Consider the following 18262-nt stretch of genomic DNA (forward strand, 5'->3'; position numbering starts at 1 on the left):
GAAGGAAAATGAGAGTCAGCAGCAGAGAGTGGACCTGCCTGTAGAGGTAACAAAGCATCAGCGTGTACCTGGTCTTGGTGTGTCTGTAGGTGAAGCTGCAGACATCTCAGCATTCAAACAGAGGGAGAGCTGCTTGGGGCAGAGGAGTGGCTGCAAGCAGGACTTTCTCCATAGCTCTAAAGGGAATTCTGAAGAACTCAAAAGCATGTTTGGGATGAAGTGCTCCTTACAAGAAAGATCCAAAGAGCGTGTCAGCCACACTGTTAGGTGTGTGTCGTGGTGTCTAGGGAGCTGGCAGACAGAAAAGGTGAAATACTGAGGCTGAAAAAGGGATGCAAAGCATAGGCGGTGACGGCTCAAGCCTTGGTTTGACATGTCAGATATATGTCTGTATGTCTTCCTGGCTGCAGAACTGTTATCTTATGGTTATTTCCCAGTTATCCACCTGGAAAAGGTACTTTTCCTTCTGAGAGCACTATTTGGGTGCAAAGATACTGATTTTCAGCTCAGGGATGCTGCTCGGAGGCAGGTGCAAGAGCAATGGGAGGAGGGCAAGGTTTGTTATTGTGTTGCCTCACAAAAAGCAGCCAAAAGAAAGCTCAAGGAGCTGAGGGGCTGAATCTTATGACCCCCGTTTCTGTCCATTGTTTGTGGGTGAGTTGTGAAAGGGGCCAGAGTGGCTTCCGGGGAGGAAAGGAGATGTTGATGAATTGAGAGAAGTGGAGAAAGCGCTAAGGTGTAGGGGAAGCTCAGATTGTGTTCAGACAAAATGCATCATACTTCATCTGACAGCTTCCGACCATCTCGTTTATTGTTCTGGTATGAAATTAATAATATTTTTGCTGTAGTGGATCATCAACCACTGTCCTCTGCGCTGTCCCAGCTTAAAAGAAAATGTCTCTCATGTGCTGGGCTTGTCTGAATAGAAGACATAAGAGAAAGACAAGCTGGGGACACGCAAATCTTGCAGTCTGAGCAGAAGACAGTGTAAAAGGTGGATATAATAACTTCCAGGCATCTGAAGGACGAGAGAATCACCAGGAGCCAGCATGATTCATGCAGAGCGTTTGGCAGCTTGGAAAGCTGCTGTGATGAAATGGGCAGCCTGATGGGTGAGGGAAGAGCAGTGGGTGTAGTCTACCCAGACGTGGTGGGCTGCTCCCATGAGATCCTCATAGAGAAGCTGCTGATGGGTGGATCATGAGCTGGCAGAATGGCTGTGCCCAGAGGGCACCGATCAGTTGTGCAAATTCCAGCTGGAGTGATTTCCAGTAATTAGTGGTGAGCGTTTTGGGTCAGTACTGAGTCCAGACCTGTTCAGTACCATCATTAATATCTGAATGATGGGGCAGCGTTCCCTCGGCAGATGGCACAAAACTGGGAGGAGTGGCTGGCACGCTAAAGCACTGTGCTGCCATTCAGCACTTTGGCAGGCTGGAGAAATGGGCTTTTGAGCCTTCTGAAGTTCCACAAGGGGAGGAACAGTCCCAGGCACAGTATGTGCTGAGACCACTCAACCGCAAAGCAGCTCAGCAGAAAAAAACCTGGGGTCCTGGTGCACACCAAGCTGAACACGAGCCAGCAAGATGCCCTTGCCCTCAGGCTGGCTTCTGTTTTTTTGGCTATATTAGGCTAAATATTGCCTGCAGATGATGGAAAGTGATTTTTCCCCTGTACTCTGCGCCACTGAAGCCACACCTGGAGCACCGTGTCTAATTCTGTGCTCCCCTGGGCAAGAGCTATTGGAGAGATTCCTGCAGAGATTGATAGGTTGTTCTCTCCTGTGAGCACTTAATGCAGCTTAACCACCACTGTGGACTAAACTAAAGCACACCAGGTAGGGGAGGTTAGTTGGGCAGGAAGAATCATTGTAAATGCTGAAGGTGTTAACATCCTCTGTGAAAGCATGTGGTTTTCCCAAGGTTCTGGTTGATCTCTTTGTTACCCAGGAGCTGTGAGTTGGTAATTCCAAACGGTGTCTAGCAGACCTACTCAATCTTTTGTCATTCTGTTTTCCTGTGGTTTCTGTCACTTTCAGATAAATGGAAGATTTGGAGACTAACTTAATCCAGACACGCAAAGCGTGTAGGATAGAGCAGATGGTAGCAAAATGGCTTCATCGCTCTCGGGATGGCGCACCCAGGTAAACATGTCTTTTGTGAGTGGGATATCTGTTGCTTAGTTTTGAGCAGAGACAGCACAGGCTTGATTCCAGTGAACATAGAAAGCCACTGCTTGCAGATGTCTCTCATTTTTCCCTAAAAAAAAAAACCAACTGTTCGCCCATAGGTCCTTGAACAAGTTCTGACTTCTCTGTGCGTCTGTGCAGCCCATCGAAAGCTGCACGAAAGGGGTCTGTGGACTCTCAGCCCCTTTGATAGGGCCTTTTCTGATTATATCTCAATTAATCACCAGCTTCTTGTCTCGCAGTGGCAGAGTGCCTGTGACAGATGTCACCAACGATGGCGGTGGCCAGACTGCCACCCGTGTCAAACTCACTGTCACAGTGTACAAAGACTTGGTCCTCCATCACTACGGCTTCGAGATTTGTCCAGACCTTCCTCTTACAATCGCATCTGTCACTGCAGGTAAGCACCATCGTCCTCTCCTTACAGCCACGGGTGTGAGACCTCAGCTGTCCCAGGTGGCCCTTCTGACACCTTCCTAACCAGGTGCCTCTGGTTAGCACGTGAGCCTTGAGCACGGAGGGGAAAAAGCCTGCATGCCTTCACCACGGAGCCTTCAGCTTCACCATTAGCGTATTGGCTGCACTCAGACTCAGCTGACCTTGAAGGACATGAGATGCTTGAAAGCCAAGTTGCTTGAAAGCTGTTGAATCTGAAATACCAAGAAATAGCTCTATCTAATCTTACACTGCTTAGAGTTCCTTACAGTTCTTACACTGAGGTCACATTGCTGAAAACTCTGGACTTAAAAAGCTGTAAAAAGGAGAGGATCACTGCTGGCCACAGGCAGTCCTGTATCCCAGGTTCTGCCTAGGACAAGCAGATCAACTTTTCCAGTTACAGAAGGCTGGGGCTTAACTCTGTTTTTAAGCTGTTTTGGCAGTTTAATATCAAAAACTGTGACTCTATTTTTTATTATTATTTTTTTAAATGGTGTCAGTGTGGCATACAGAGAAAGGATGTACCCAAGCTGGGCAGAGTAGGTGGTGTGGAGAGGGTAGGCTGGGTTCAGCCTCCGGCAGGCTGTGTCAATATTGTGACCTCCTCCTATCAGCATCCCGTGGCTAAATCAGCTGGGGGTCTTCGGGGGTAAGAAGTGGAGAAGGAGAATTCCTGTTAGACTTTTTTTCCCTCATCAGAAAAGCACCAATGTTTTGTTAGAGCTGAGGCACAAAGAAACGCATCCTTTTAAGCCGTATGTCCAAAAGCCCTGTGCACGATTCCAAACATTTGCCTTTGTGTGCCACATGTGCATCCTGATGCCAGACTGCCCAAAGAGACAGGTGGTGGGTGCTAGTTTGCTGTGTGTGCAAACCTGTCTCATAAAGAAATTAAGCACTGTGCCTTGACCCTCATGCTGGTGGTGATGGGGGCTGCTGGCATACTCCTCTTCCTCAGACCAGAAGTCCACCTGCTGTGTAACCCTTTGGGTCAGGTGTCTGCTGCTCTCTGGGAGTCCTCTCAGCAACCAGCGTAGTTGAGGAAGCCTTTGCTGTGCTCTCCTGGTGGCAGAGGGGTGTCACCGTGCCCATCGTGCAGCCTGTCTCAACCAGCGGTGCAGCAGGCAGTCTGGGAATCCCTTTCAGTCACTCTGCAGCATTGCAGCATTTGTGAGCATTCTTGCTGCTCCCAAGGCACGTGCATGCATCATGAGAGCACTGCTCGGTGGCTCAGTGGCAGCAATTGGGGCCAAAGACTAAGTGGCATGGGCATGGGCTGCGTGCATCAGCTGGCAACAGAGCCCCAGACCCCTTCCCTTTTTATTTTACCACCCAGAAAAACTGCTGCAGCAGTGGGGTGCTAGGTGGGAGGAGGAGAACTTGGTGGAAGGTCCGCTGGTGTGTGATTGACAGCAGGCTGGTTGCCCACAGGGAGCACAGCAGATGGGAAGCTGCTGCCAGGTGACCAGCTGATCCGGATAAACTCTACCATGGTGGAGGACATGTCCATTGAACGGGTGGCTGACATCATCAGGTATGGTCCTGCCCGTGTTGTGCAGACAAGGGGAGGAATGCAGGAGGGGAAGTGTAGGGACCCGCTTTTTCCAGCACAAAGGCTTTTTCCAGTTACAAAGGCACGTGCAGGTGCTGACCCTGGCTGACTGCGTGCCTGTGTGTTACAGGGATGCTGGCGATGAGCTCCTCCTCACTGTCCTGCGCTGCACATCGGTAAGTGCCTTCTCTTCAGCACTATCAGCAGCTCAGGGCTGGCACATGGGATGCTCCTCTCTTGCCAGGGTTATCCAGGGCGTGGAGAGGCCAGGAAGCTACCTGCATCCCAGGATGCGTTAAGGCCAGTGCTGACAGTGTGGACCAACCACCCCCAACCACCCAAGCTGCTCCTTGAAAGCTCTTGATGTTCTCTCAAACCTCAAATGCTTTCTGTGTGCAGAAAAACAGTTATCCCTTTTTCTTCCCTCTCTGAGCTCTACCTGGCTAGCCATTACAGCCTGAGGATTTCCCCTTGTTTAGTTCAGCACGTCTGGGATCGTGGTGAGCAAGGCAATGGCCTGTAACTTCCTTCCCTCATTTTTACTCCTACAGATCTCTCCTGAGCAAACAATCCTGCTTGTGTTGGCTGGGTTGTCCTCCCCTGCCCTCTTAAGAGCCAGGACCCTGGTATTGGTCCTGCTTTTGGAAGAGAAGCCAAATTTCTGTACAAAGCTTTGGTGCTGGTTGCCTGTTCCTGTTGTATAAGCATCACCAGCAGAGATCTACTGCTAGTGCAGTGTGTGAGCCATCAGTGTGTGTAAAAGCTGAGCTGCAAAGCAAGGACAAGATAATCGGAGGGCTGAAGCACCTCTCCTATGAAGAGCTGGGCTTGTTTAGTTTGGAAAAGAGAAACTCAATGAGGGGAGACCTCATTGTGGCCTGTCAGTACTTGAAGGAAGCATATAAGGAGGGGGAATGGCTGTGAGGGTGGATAGTGATAGGACAAGGGGGAATTGGAAGGTTTAGGTTGGATATGAGGAGGAAGATTTTCACTCAGAGGATGGTGATGCACTGGAACAGGTTGCCCAAGGAGGCTGTGGATGCCCCATCCCTGCAGGCATTCAAGGCCAGGCTGGATGTGGCTCTGGGCAGCCTGGGCTGCTGGTTGGTGACCCTGCACACAGCAGGGGGTTGGAACTGGATGAGCATTGTAGGATTCTCTGATTCTATGACTTGTTGGACAGCTGTGTTTGGGCTCTGAAGGCAGTCACTGCCCCGATAGCTGAGAGTCCTGCAGCGAGCCTGGATTGCATGGGAAGATTAGAGACTCCTACCATCACCTGCTCCTGTAGGTGTGAAGTAATGTGATGTGAGCAGCACTGGCATCAGCCCCGGTCCTGTGCCTCCTCCATGAGCCACTGGCTCTTCACATAGCTGGAACAGGCTGAGCTGCCAACAGAGCGCTGTTATTTTTTCAGGGTGGGCCTAAGTCATCGTTTCTCACCGAGGAGAAGAGGGCAAGGCTGAAGACAAACCCTGTGAAAGTGCGTTTTGCAGAGGAAGTGCTGGTGAACGGACACGCACAGGTGAGTGGGGCACAGGTGCATTGAGTACTTGGAAGAAACAGGCAGTGCTGGGCTGGGTCAGTGCAGCTGGGAGGTGCACCCTCATTGTGCAACCAGGGTTAGTCTGCCCTGGGTATGCATCCCATCCTCTGGTCCCAGCTGGGTTTGTGGGCTCCTGGGTGATGGGGGGGGGGGCGGGAGGGAGGGAGGTGCTGGCATTTCCATAGGGATGATAAAATTGGATCCAATCTTCTTATAGCTATATCTATGTTCTTAACTTTGCAGTGGTGATGAAGCAGCCACTAGCCCCTTTTCTTTCCTCTAGGCTCTCCCATCTCTGGTCATAGAGAGCTGACCTGACCCAACTCAGCTGGAGCTGGGCATTTCTTTGCTTTTCTCTTCTCCAGTTGCATCAGGGCTGAGGGGCAGGCAGCAGTGAGTGCCCTGGATGTCACGAGGCTATTGGACAAGCACAGTACAAATGCTCTGGTACTTGCAGTTCCTGACTACAGGCATGTCAGAACCCTTTCTCCTTTGCTGGCCTGCTCTCAGGAGCAGGAGAAAATTTATTGCCTCGTTCTGGAAAAGCAATATTCACCATAGACAACAGCTGCTCTGCTTGTGTGACTCAGAACCACCCTCCTTTTGAGCGAGAGCTGTATTAAGGCAAGCAAAAAAGACATTACAGTCCTGAAAAAAATCTGCAGAGACTCCTGTTTCATTAAGTGATCTTAATGGAGCATTGCTAAATGATCTCTGTGACAACTGGAAGGAGCCCAAGGCTGCCTTTTGCAGCTGAAACCTGAAACCCTGGTTTGGGAACATAAATTGTTGATGAGGCTCAGTGCTATCCAGCCTCCACTTTATGCTGTGAACTCAGTACATGCTTCCATATAGCTGAATGATACGTAAGAGCAGAGTCCCCTGGGATCATGAGGTCAGCATCGATGTATTACTAGAAAATGTGGGCCTGTTTGTAACCTGGAGTAAATCAACCACATACCAGACAATACAGGACTGGGATGCAGGCTTAAGTGATAGCAGAAGCTTTCAGAATGAATTCAGAGCAGTCTGTCAGAGCCTGCCCAAAAGGAGAAAAGATGGCCTTTCCCAGAGCACCCAAGGGAGCTGCCTTTGCTGTGGGAGCCATTGTCTTGTCTAACACATTTAAGACATATTTCTAGAATCTCTGGTGACACCTCCTCCTCTTTGGGAAGTCGCAGTGATGTATCTCAGGGGGATGCTCAGTACCTCTGTGTGTTAACTGAATCCTACAGCCTTCCCCTGCCGTGGAAGTTGTATCTGTTGTAGGGTTTGAATAGCTCTTGAGGTGGAGGCATGGCTGCTGCTGTGGGGCCTTAGCACAGCTTGCTGTTGGTAATGGGAAGATGTATTTTCTGCAAGCCACAGTGGACACATCTGAACCATGTGCAGCTGTTGAACTAGATGGGATTTTGTCGTAAAGGTGTTTGTTTTGCTCTTTTTCTCTTGCTCTATCCCAGGAGCATAGTGAGGGAATAAAGCTTAGCGCTATAAAAGAAGGCTGTAAAAGCAGAGCAAGATTTATTTTAATTTGACAGGCTTGAGGAGTCTGCCCGTGCGAATCTCATCAAGTTCCAAACGGCCGAAGGCAAAGTGCAGCCCCCATGGTCTGGGGCATTCAGCAGAACAGGCTGGGTGATGAATGCAGCCCTATGGAGAAGCACATGTTGGATGTTGATAGGTGAAAAATTACGTATGCAGTGGCAATGTTTGCTGCAGCCCAGAAGGACTGCAGTGTCCTGGACTGTATAAAGTGAAGCATGGTCAGCAAGTTGAGGAAGGTGATTCTCCTTTACTCAGCTCTTGTGAGACCCTGCTTGGAGAATTCGGTGAAGCTCTGGGGCTCCCAGGGAAGAAGAATACAGACTTCTTAGTGCAGGTCCACAAGAGGGCCACAAAAGTGATCAGAGGGCTGGATCAGCCCTGCTAAGAAGAAAGGTTTGAGAAAGTTAAGGTTGTTCAGCCTGGAGAAGAAAAGTTTCTGAGGAGACCTGACGGAAACCTTTCCCTACATAGTGGGGTTTTGAAGGAAGGATGGAGGGAGACTTTTTACCAGAGCCTAATGCTTTCAAACTAACAGAAGGTGGATTTAGATTAGCATAAAGAAGAAATTTTCTACTATGAAGGTGGTGAGACACTGAACAGGTTGCCCAGAGAAGTTGTGGATCAGCATCCACGACTGGAAGTGTTCAAGGCCAGTTTGAAAGGAGCTCTGGGCAAGCTGATCTAGTGGAAGACATCACTGCTTACTGCAGGGAGGTTGGAGCTAGATGATCTTTAAACGTCTCTTTCAACTCCAACCATTCTGTGCTGATGTGATTTGTATCAGGATGTGCTGTGTCAGGCAGAGCAACCTGGTGCCAAGAGGCCTGATGTCCAAGGATTAATTAGTGCTGTTTCTTTTGTTCCCACAGGGGAATTCTCTTCTTTGCATGCCAAATGTTCTCAAGGTGTACTTGGAAAATGGGCAGACAAAAGCTTTCAGGTTTGAGACCAGCACTACTGTAAAGGTAATGATGCTTGATGTCCTTGTTCCGCCACCTCTACTCAATCCAGTTGCAATGATGCATGTAGTGTAACTTAGAACCTCTTGGTTGCATTGGCCAGCTGGTGCCAATTGGATTGCTGGCTGCTGATGATCAAGGTGGATTTTCTTTGCCATTCCTAAAGGGGAAGCATTACTTTGATTCTCAGTTTTCTTCTTAGTAACTGATTTTCACATAACTTGTAGGAGCTCGGCCGTGAGACCACTACAACTTTGTGAAGTGTGATTAAAGTTGGGTGTCCTAGCTTCAACTGGGACAGAATTGTTTTCTTCAGAGTGTCTGGTACGATGCTGTGTTTTGGTTTTAGGAGAAGAGCTATGTTGATGACACAGCAGTATTTATAGTTGCTGCTAAGCAGTGTTGTACAGAGTCAGGGCCATTCTCAGCAAAGGGCTGGTGGAGGGTGGCCCAAGAAGCTGGGAGGGAACAAAATCAAGACAGCTGACTTAAACTGGCAAAAGGGTTGTTCTGTAATGGGATATAATGTGGAAGGAGTTTTGAAGGGGGTCAGAGTTCATCTTGTGCTGTTCCACTGCTCAGGGGGCTGGCTGGGCATTGGTTGGGGGGTGGTGAGCAATTGCTTTTGCATCACTTGCTATATACATTCTTATTCTATTTTTTTTCTTTTTAATTCTGTCCCCTATCCCACTGGAAATGGGGGGGAGTGAGTGAACAACTGTGTGGTGATTAGCAATCTACTCAGTTAAACCACTACATTGGGCAGGAGGACAGCTTGCTTGCATGACTGACCAATCAGCACCTGTCCATACAAACTTTGCTTTCCTAGGAAACGACTTGGCCAAATACATAGGAGAAGGTTGTTTAATACAGCACTGGTGATGTGTATACCTGAAAGAGAGAGCAAGTCTCCCGACTTGCACATGGAGAGCAGAGAGCAGGTTTAAGTATCGTGTGAACTCAGAAAAGTGCAATTGGGCATTGTTATTTAAAGTTCCTGCCCGTATCCCAGCCTCATTTCTGCATTGATGGAAACATCTTCCCTGCACAGACATGAAAAGTGATGACTTCCTTCAGATGAAAAAGTAGTTGTGCTTGGAAGCATCGCGGACAAGTTGATAATAATTCTCTTCAAAATACGAGATGCTGGCTGCAAAGGTCCATTAATACAACACTTTCCATAATTCCCATGCTTACAGTCCTACAAACTATGTTTTTCTAGCCTGTTTTTACTGGGGTTCATGGGCTTTGCTTGTGCACGTTGATGGTAGGCCATAATTGTTTAAATGGTACGTAATGTTGTGCAGTGGTACAGCTGCTGAGGAGAAGATATTTAATAAACAGACATTCTGGAATCAGACCGAAGGAACACACAAGGGCAAAGTAAGGAAATTATATTTGTAGTGCAATGAAGAGTTTCTTGAAAAAGAAAAGGTTTATTTTCTGCTTCATCCAGACTTCACAGAACTGCTGTGATTTCTCATGCAATAAAACCCCAATTCTGAAATTTCTTTTCTCACCTCCCCCCCTTCCAAAAAAAAAAAAGAAAAGAAATAAAGCAAGCTAAGGAAGGTGCTAAGTAAGTAAGGATGAGTTGAAAGGAGAGATGTGAATTGCCCATCTGCAAGGAACTTTCCTGTAAAAGACAGATTAATTCCTCATGTTTGGCTTACCTCTAAACTGGAACAAACTTTTCTCTACGAGAACTGAGTGGGAACCCTCACTGCCACCCTCACAGAAACACTCAAATTTGTGAAATGCTTTCTGAGATAAACGTTTCCCAAAGTTCCTGTGCTACTTGAGATAACAGATGAGTTGGATATTTATGCTCACCCCAAGAGGAGTGAGCAAGTTATGGGAGTTCTTTTCCAATCTGTGCACAGTAAAGCCATCTGTAGTGTTTTCCATTTGCCAAAAATACACACGGTCATTTCCACAACACTTGGTGTAGCAAAAGAATTCTCTGCACAACCGAAACAACACATCAAATTTGCTGTGAGTTTTACTAACGATGGTGGTCTCTGTTTCTTGGGCTGTGGTGGGGAAAACGGTTTTTCACCAGGTCTTTGCACTTTCTTTGAGAAGTGTTGGAGAGTTTTAGAAAGCTGGAATATTTCACAGCAGATACGTGGATTGAAGGTGACAAAGTGCTCCAGAGCGTGGGGCAAAAGCTTTGGACGTGAGGCCATACAACTCTAGGAAATGCATGTGATGCTTGTCGCACCTTGCAGCTTTGCATCTTGCATCACTTTTGTCACAGCAAGCTGCAGACTCTCTCCCTTGTCCTTCTGCCCTACAAAAAAAAAAAAAATCGATCATCCTCCGTTTCTCTGCACTTATCATGCTTCCCCTGCAGTTCCCTTGGCTCCCTTTGTTGCCCACTGGCTGGCAGCAGTGGATGTGGGTATTTCTGAATGCTGTCCTGCCTGGCTGACAGAATCCTTTATTACTTGGCTGCCCTGCTGGGATAACACGGCTGGTAACCACCAGGCTTGCAGAAGGGCTTGGCTTTGGCCGCTTCACTTTCAGTGCTGTCCTACGTGGTTTCCCAAGGCTGGCCAGAACTGTCTGCACTCAGACAGCATTCATGCCATCTACAGCAACTGTGTTCAACTTCTGTTTGACCATTTGCGTGCTTTCCCTCCCCAGGACATTGTTCTCACCTTGAAGGAGAAGCTCTCCATCCGGAGCATCGCGCACTTTGCCCTTACCCTGGAGGAGCAGTACAACGCAGCAAAGATCCATCTGCTGCATGAGGAGGAGCTCATTGAGCAGGTATGGAGAGCCCCTGGCGTGGCCCTGCAGCCATGTGGGCAGCCAGCACCAGTGAGCTGTGGCTAGTGAGGTGCAGAGGGGCTGTGCTCTGCAGGTGTCACAAGAAGCGGGCTTGGGTATCATCAGAGGTGCTTGCCTCTCCTCTCTGTGTGAATGCAAGCCCCCCGAGAAGCAGCACTTTCAGCAGCACCTCCATCCCTGTAGAGAGCCCTCAGGGCAGTATTTGTGGGCTGATACAGCTCAGAGCATGTAGAGCAACCATGAGATGAGTGTGCTTTTTACCACCTGTCAGAAAGGCCCGCTGACACCGAGGACAGAGGCTGTCTTAAAATAGCTGGTAGTTATAAGATTTAACTCAGCCGTATGCCAGGTTTGATTAAATTCCTAATAAACATTTGTGTTCTACAAATAGAAGGGTAGCTCTGTTATTAGTTCTGGGCTAACTTAATTTAGGAGACCGTGTCTGCTTGGAAACCAAGACCACAGCCGTGACACTGTGTTGGCTGATGATCCGTTGTGATGCAAAGGCTAGAAAGCTAACATCATCCCCTTCAGCACTGGTGTAAGACTGCAGGTTCCATTGATGAGCCTGTACTGGATGTGCTCAGAATAAAATATGGTAATGTACAGTCCAGGAGCCTTAAAGCTCTATTAACATAATGATTAGGATCCAAGTGTCTGCTTTGTGCTGCTGTATCTTAGGACTGAACTTAGAAGCAGAGAAATTTGCCCCTTCCTTTGTGGTTACATGTCCCTGAAGCCTCTGTCATAGGTGTGCTACAGGCATATGAGATTAATAGATGCTAATTAAGTTGTGCTGTCAAATGACTTTGAGGCTACCATGGGGGGGAAGAGAAAAACAGAAGAAGAATCAAAGCTAGAGATACAGACACTATCAAAATCTCCTGGTATTTGCTGAGGACAGCAGCTAATCCGCAGCCTTCCACCTGCAAGTGGCTTTGAATGATTTCTTTGAGCTCATGCTGGATGCTGAGCACTGTATTTATGGAGGGACTCCAGCAGTTATTGTGGCTGATGATGTTTATCCACTGCAGATTGTCCAGAAAAGAGAATCCCATGACTGCCGATGCCTCTTCAGAATTTGCTTTGTCCCGAAGGACCCCGTAGACCTGCTGCAGGAAGACCCAGTTGCCTTTGAATATCTCTACCTGCAGGTGAAATCGAGGCGTTCCATAACTCAGGAATGATAATTATTTTTCTATCCAGTTTACTCTCAGCCTGTTCAGTTACGTGAGTACGAAACACAGAGCATAAGCATTTGGGTTGAACTTGTATCAAATTCCTAAATCAACTTGGATTTTTTAACAGAATGAGATTGAAATGAGCTGGGTGATTTCCCTCTGCTTGGTCCACTGCAGTCATACCAAAGGTCTTATTCTGGCTTCTTAACCTTCATGCTAACTCAGCTCTGTTTGTTTCAGAGCTGCAGTGATGTGCTGCAGGAGAGGTTTGCTGTGGAAATGAAATGCAGCATGGCATTACGTCTGGCTGCTCTGCAGATACAGGAACGGATCTATACTTGTGCTCTGCCACAGAAAGTCTCTCTGAAATACATTGAGTAAGTTCCAGATTTTCTCTGTCATTTTGTCACCAAGCCTGGCAGATGTAGGCAATTAATAGCAGCCCTGTTTTTGCCTTTAGTGCTTAGTTCTGGGCAAGAGTCCATCTCTGACCCAGAGAAACCTCAGTCTGTTGTTTTTGCCCGCTGTTTTAAGGCAAGGTAACTGCATGAGCCTCCCTGTCTTTAACCTGCTGAGCTGCTTGGCTAATATGGACAGTGTAACACCCAGACATGTCCCTAACAGAGGGAGTTTCAAGTCTGCAGCTGCAACAGGGGCAAAAAATTGCAAATCTCTTGCATAGTTTTGCTTACCAAGGCTGCTTCAGTCCATAGAATAAGATCTGCATGCTGTTGTTTAGACAGGGAATAATACCCAGGTTTGCATAGCTGTACCCTACATCCATTCACCTACCAGGACCTTGTCAGAAATACTCAATTCCAGTCCTCATGCGAAGCAATGGGATCTGAAAAACCACACAGAGAAAATGTTTTCACAAGCCCCAGGTGTGTTGAGCTGGCTTTTGGAGTTGTTAGATTGCACATGCTATGCAAAGCAGCCCTACTTTAAGAATTTGTCATGGCTTGTCATTCAGAAATGGGCATTTGTGCTGTAACTGCTCCACAGAGCCTCCACCATTCAATGCAATGCCACTAATTCCACGTGTAGAGCCAGGGATACCCAGCCACATGTAGTCAGTGCAGTGCAACAAGCAAGTCTGGATTAGTGCAGCATTCTCAGCTCCTAGTATTTCACACCTCAGCTGAATAAACCCTTCAGCAAAACATACGTGCTGTATTTTTGGGTCTGAGGGACCACAGATGTCGGAAGGTAGTAATCCTGTAACCAAAGTGAAGTGAGTGCAAAACCAGAATTTTCATCCTCTCTATGTCAAAGACTGCCAGGACTACTATGCAGACTGAGATTGTCTGTATAACAGTGGAAAACAGGGCATTCTGCATGAGGGCACGTGCTCCATCCCATCTCCTCGTGCGCTACCAGCTGCACAAGGGAGTGAATTCGAGTGTGGCAGTCATGTTGCATGATCCTTCCTGACACATCTCAGCTTCCTAATGCTGCGAGCACCCTGAGCCTTTGTCCTTCCTTGCTGCTGCCCGCTGTGGCTGTGGGACAGCACAACGGGGTCTCCCTCAGCTCCCCTTCCCCATGCTGGTGGGACCTCACCAAGAGGGCTGCATTCAGATGTGGGGTCCTCAGTACAGGAGAGACATGGAGCTGCATCCAGAGGAGGGCCACAGAAATGATCCCAGGGATGGAACACCTCTCCTACAAGGACAGGCTGAGAGCTGAGGCTGTGCAGCATGGAGAAGAGAAGGCTCTGGGAGACCTGAGAGCAGCCTGTCAGTATCTGAAGGGAAGCTGTAAGAAAGAAGGGGACAGGCTGTTTAGCAGAGCCAGCTGTGGCAGGAGAAAGGGAAATGGTTTCACACTAAAAGAGGGCAGATTTAGATTGGGTATAAGGATGAAGGTTTTTACGGTAAGGGTGGTGAGGCTGTGGCACAGGCTGCCCAGAGAGGTGGTGGATGCCCCATCCCTGCAGACATACAGGCTGTGGGCAACACGATCCAGCCGTAGCTGACATTGTTCACTGCAGAGGAGTTTGACGAAATGACTTTTAAAGGTGCCTTCCTGCTCCAAGCGTTCTGTGATTCCATCTTTCCGGCAGGAGGGACTGGGGAATTGAAAACTTCATCTCACCAACTTTGCTTCGAAACATGAGAGGAAAGGATATAAAGAAAGCCATCGGCTACCACATGAAGCGGAACCAGGTCCTACTGGACCCTCGGCAGAAGGTAGCGTGTGTCACCTGGGTCCCAGGTGGGATGCCAGCCGCGTTTCTCAGTACCAAAGAGGGCATGTCTTTCCTCTTCGGGTCTCCTAGTGTGTGACCATTGCTTTGTTTCTTTTCCTTTTGTAAGCTCCTCTGCAGCACACACACTCTGATTTCCCTGCGTCGTGTATTCTGATGTGGGTTGCTTGTACAGCTGCCAGGTGGTAATAGTGGTAATGTAGTATTGTCCTATTCAGATCTGTAGCACGTGCAAAGCAAGCTAGATGCGTTGGTCAGATACTGAATCCTGTATGAAAAGAGCATTGTCTTGCTTACAGTCTACCTGGCAGACTTTATTCTTCTGTCACGTTTCTAAATAATATTTCTTCTCTTGCAAAATGAAGCATATGCTTGCAGCAGTCCAAGTGCGCCTGAACTACTTGCAGATCCTGGGAGACCTGAAGATGTACAATGGGAAGATCTTTAACGCCACCCTGATGGTACGAGTGCTGTTAATCCTTGTTGCTGAGGTTTGGCATACTGTCTGTGCATCACTCATGCAGTGTGCTTGGGCGGTAACTCAAAGGACAGAGCACCAGAAACAGTTTTAACCCTTTTCCTTCACATCTGAACTGTAACAAGGCTCTGTCTTAATCACAGCAAGCCTTATCCAAAGCAGAAATTCCCAGTTATTTTTCTGATTGCTGATATAAGACTAGCAGAGCTGTTCTGGCTGGGGGGTTCTTGGTTTCTTGCCAGTGCCAGTACTGATCCATAACAAGTGGTGAACCACCAGCTGTTTGGGTGTGTAGCAAAAGAGGACCTTGCTGATCGATTGCACTAGTGCTATTTTTACATACCTAGCCCAGTGCAGGAAAATGCGTTCCTGCTTTGGTTCCATCTTAATGTTTGACCTTTCTCCCTTGCAGCTGCAGGACAGGGAATCGTACGTTGCCTTGCTGGTGGGTGCCAAGCATGGGGTGAGCCAGATAATCAATAGTAAGCTCAGCATCATAACCAGTCTGGCAGAGTTCACAAACATCAGCAGGGTGGAGCTTACAGAAGAGTCAGACAAAGTGAGCATGGTGAAAATCTACCTGCAGGACCTGAAGGTGGGTTTTGCTTTCACATCAACCAGCACATGGCAGAGAAAAAGGGGGGATTGTCTTTTTTTTTTTTTTTCTTTTAATAATCTGGCATTTAGCTGATGGTATCATCAGTGCAAGAGGCTTAGGACAGACTCAGAAGAGAAGGTTCTTAGGAAGAATACAAAATGCCTGAAGAAAAGCAATTATTTTTGCTGTGCTGTATCAGTGACTTACCAAAATGCAACAAAAAATGGTTTATTTCTGTGTTCCTCATATGGAAACAGAGAGCTGTGCAGCTGTGGCTGTATGAGGGAGAAAAAGTGTCTTTTCAGTGTTTGGCAAATGGTGGTGAAAGCCATGTTTGTTCTAAAATCGTGACTCCTTTCTGTCTCTCCCTCCCTTCCTTCCCCCCAAAAAGCTGCTGACTCTGCTGCTGGAATCAAACAGTGCGAAAGACCTTGTCTGCCTCATCGTTGGCTATTACAGACTGTTTGTGGATGCCAATGTCTCCATATTTACTTGGGGAGAGAAAAGACAGCAACTACACCGTGTCTCAGCCGAAGAAGGTTAATGTGCCAAAGAATGGGGAGGCAGTGGGTCGGTCATCCAGTCATTCCTTCTACTGGGAACGGTGTCATGGTAGCCTGGGAATGCTCGGTGACATCTGCAGAGCGCTGAGTGTCAGCCTCACTGCCAGCACTGCCAGCTCTCCATTAAACCCAGATGTGTTAGGCTGGGGCAGAGCGGCAGCTCTTGCCTAGAAGGAGAGGCCAAGTGCCTGTTAGCAAAATGCATTTCTGGGCACTTGTGCTCTTTCACCAAATGCACTGAGCAACCTCCACTGCGCCCTGGCCAAGAGATGGGCAATCTGTTTGCAGTGCTGTCCTGTCCCTTGTCGGGATAGCTCTGGTCCCATAGGGGTTGCAGGTAGTCCTCAGACATCAAGTTACCTGGCTGCTTTTCTGCAGCTCCCCTTGGTGCTGCTCTGCAGTAAAACCAGACAAAGCAGGCAGGCAGGCAGAGCCAGGCCTCCGCTCACAGGTTGTGGCCCTGCAGGTCAGATTGCATCTTTACGTGGTTTGCTGATGAGCAAGCGTGGGCAGAGCTCTTTTGGCTCTGAGTCACTGCTGTGTGGCCAAGTTTGTAACCCTTTTCTGACTGCTCCTCTGTGCCACCACACAGCGCAGGCTGACGGATGTGTTTAAATCACAGGGTACGAATCTCGAACCTGCAGTGATTCTGAAGACTCCTGGGAGATGGATTCCTCCTCGGAGCAGTGCTTGGGCACAGCTGCAGCACACAGCAGCACCCATCCTGCACGTGAGGAGAAGCTGGGGGAGCTTCAGAGCCTGGAAAAGGGCAGCACAGAGCCCCAGGCTGCAGGGAATTGCCAACGCGACGGGGGTGACAATACAACAGACAGCACATCTGATGCTTCTGATTCAGCCAACACAGAGAGCCGAGGGTTTAAGACGAGTGGCTCAAGTGACTCAATGAATGCACTGGAAGAAGATGAGTTGGAAACTTGCTCTTCCTCCAAGCCAGGGTTTTTCCACTTCTACACACCCACCGTGCATGAGATGAACAGCTTGGACAAGAGCTTATTGCCCGTTTGTGCTGCAGGAGGCTCTGGCACAGCAGAAGACAGAGGCTTCTGTTTCTTGCAGGTACCAGAAGCAGAGAAGCATGGGTGCAAGCACAGCCCCTCTGAGCAGAAAGGAGTGGACACTGATGCGTCAGTGTTGGGGACCAAGCTGTCTGAGAGAAACTCCATGGACTATTACAACCTGTGCTGCAGCATTTCCCCTGCAGGCAGCGTGGAGAGGAGCAGCATCAGTCACAGCCACGACAGAAGTCCTTGGAAAGACAAGTCTGCCCAGGAGGAGGTACCCTGGGGAGCAGAGCAGACGGCAGAAGCGAGTGATCTCATTCTGGAGCCACCCCTGGGCTTTGGTGACACCAGCTCTGAGGAGGAGTTCTATGATGCTGCCGACAGACTCAGCCCCCCCTATTCCCTGGCAGGTAAACTCTCACCCACCCGCTGTCCTCTCCCTCTGTCCTCCTGGGCTGGGGTGATGCCTGCCTGCTACCTCAGCCTGCTGGTAAGGATCGTCTTCCGGCTATTCATTCTATTCATGAGTTTTCCCAAGGTTTTTGCAGGACCTTTGAACATCTGTTCTCCAGAAGCTGTTCTTTCTCAAGTATACTTCGCCAAGCTGTCAGTGAGTGTGCATACAGGGGTCAGAGCAGCAGCAGCACCGCAGGCAGATTTGTCATCACCTCCAAGCACTGGATCCAAGAAAAAAGCCTGTTTTCAAATGAGTTTTGCATCCTCCTGGAAAGTCTCCAGGTTTCTGCAGGAGTTCCAGACTAGGAAGCTATGTCACTGCCTGATATGGAAGCCAGCATGCTGCAGGACTAAGTTCTGTGCAGCCTTCTACATAGGCTGTCTTTGGTTTTGAAGAGGGTAATGCATCCCAGAGTCAGAGTGCAGGAAAGATATGTGCCCTTGAACAGGCAGGTGCCTTGATGACAGGTCCTTCTGCTGCCAGGCTCTGCCTTCACTCCCTCCTTCCAGCTGTGGGACATTTTATTTCATAAAAGTTAGGACTCCCACTTCTGAATTAACCACCTCTATCAGTGTTAAATGAATTTCAGAATTTCTTTTGTGTAGTTGTAACTATGTTGGCCTTTGAATTCATGCATGGTGGCAATATGGTGTTCAGGCACAAAACTGTATCCCCTGGATCTACATATCCGGGCTGGGAATTTCTGATAATGTTTCTATTCAATCTGTAC

General features: G+C 48.5%; 1 protein-coding gene across 2 annotated transcripts in view; it reads left to right on the forward strand.

The window, feature by feature from the left end:
* FRMPD1 (FERM and PDZ domain containing 1) overlaps window positions 1-18262 on the forward strand; it is a 31210-nt gene that overhangs the window by 8594 nt on the left and 4354 nt on the right. For both annotated transcript variants that reach the window (XM_031609552.2, XM_090132502.1), the window contains exons 2-15: window positions 2039-2143; window positions 2431-2588; window positions 4058-4160; window positions 4309-4354; window positions 5596-5703; window positions 8139-8234; window positions 10878-11003; window positions 12059-12178; window positions 12446-12582; window positions 14271-14397; window positions 14780-14875; window positions 15305-15487; window positions 15882-16029; window positions 16676-17485. In XM_031609552.2, the coding sequence (XP_031465412.2) occupies window positions 2043-2143; window positions 2431-2588; window positions 4058-4160; window positions 4309-4354; window positions 5596-5703; window positions 8139-8234; window positions 10878-11003; window positions 12059-12178; window positions 12446-12582; window positions 14271-14397; window positions 14780-14875; window positions 15305-15487; window positions 15882-16029; window positions 16676-17485 (2359 nt within the window). In that variant the 5' untranslated portion in view covers window positions 2039-2042. The remainder of the gene's footprint in view (window positions 1-2038; window positions 2144-2430; window positions 2589-4057; window positions 4161-4308; window positions 4355-5595; window positions 5704-8138; window positions 8235-10877; window positions 11004-12058; window positions 12179-12445; window positions 12583-14270; window positions 14398-14779; window positions 14876-15304; window positions 15488-15881; window positions 16030-16675; window positions 17486-18262) is intronic.

This window comes from Phasianus colchicus, chromosome Z, assembly GCF_987193195.1.
Source record: "Phasianus colchicus chromosome Z, bPhaCol1.hap1.1, whole genome shotgun sequence".
Classification (NCBI taxonomy): Eukaryota; Metazoa; Chordata; class Aves; order Galliformes; family Phasianidae; genus Phasianus; species Phasianus colchicus.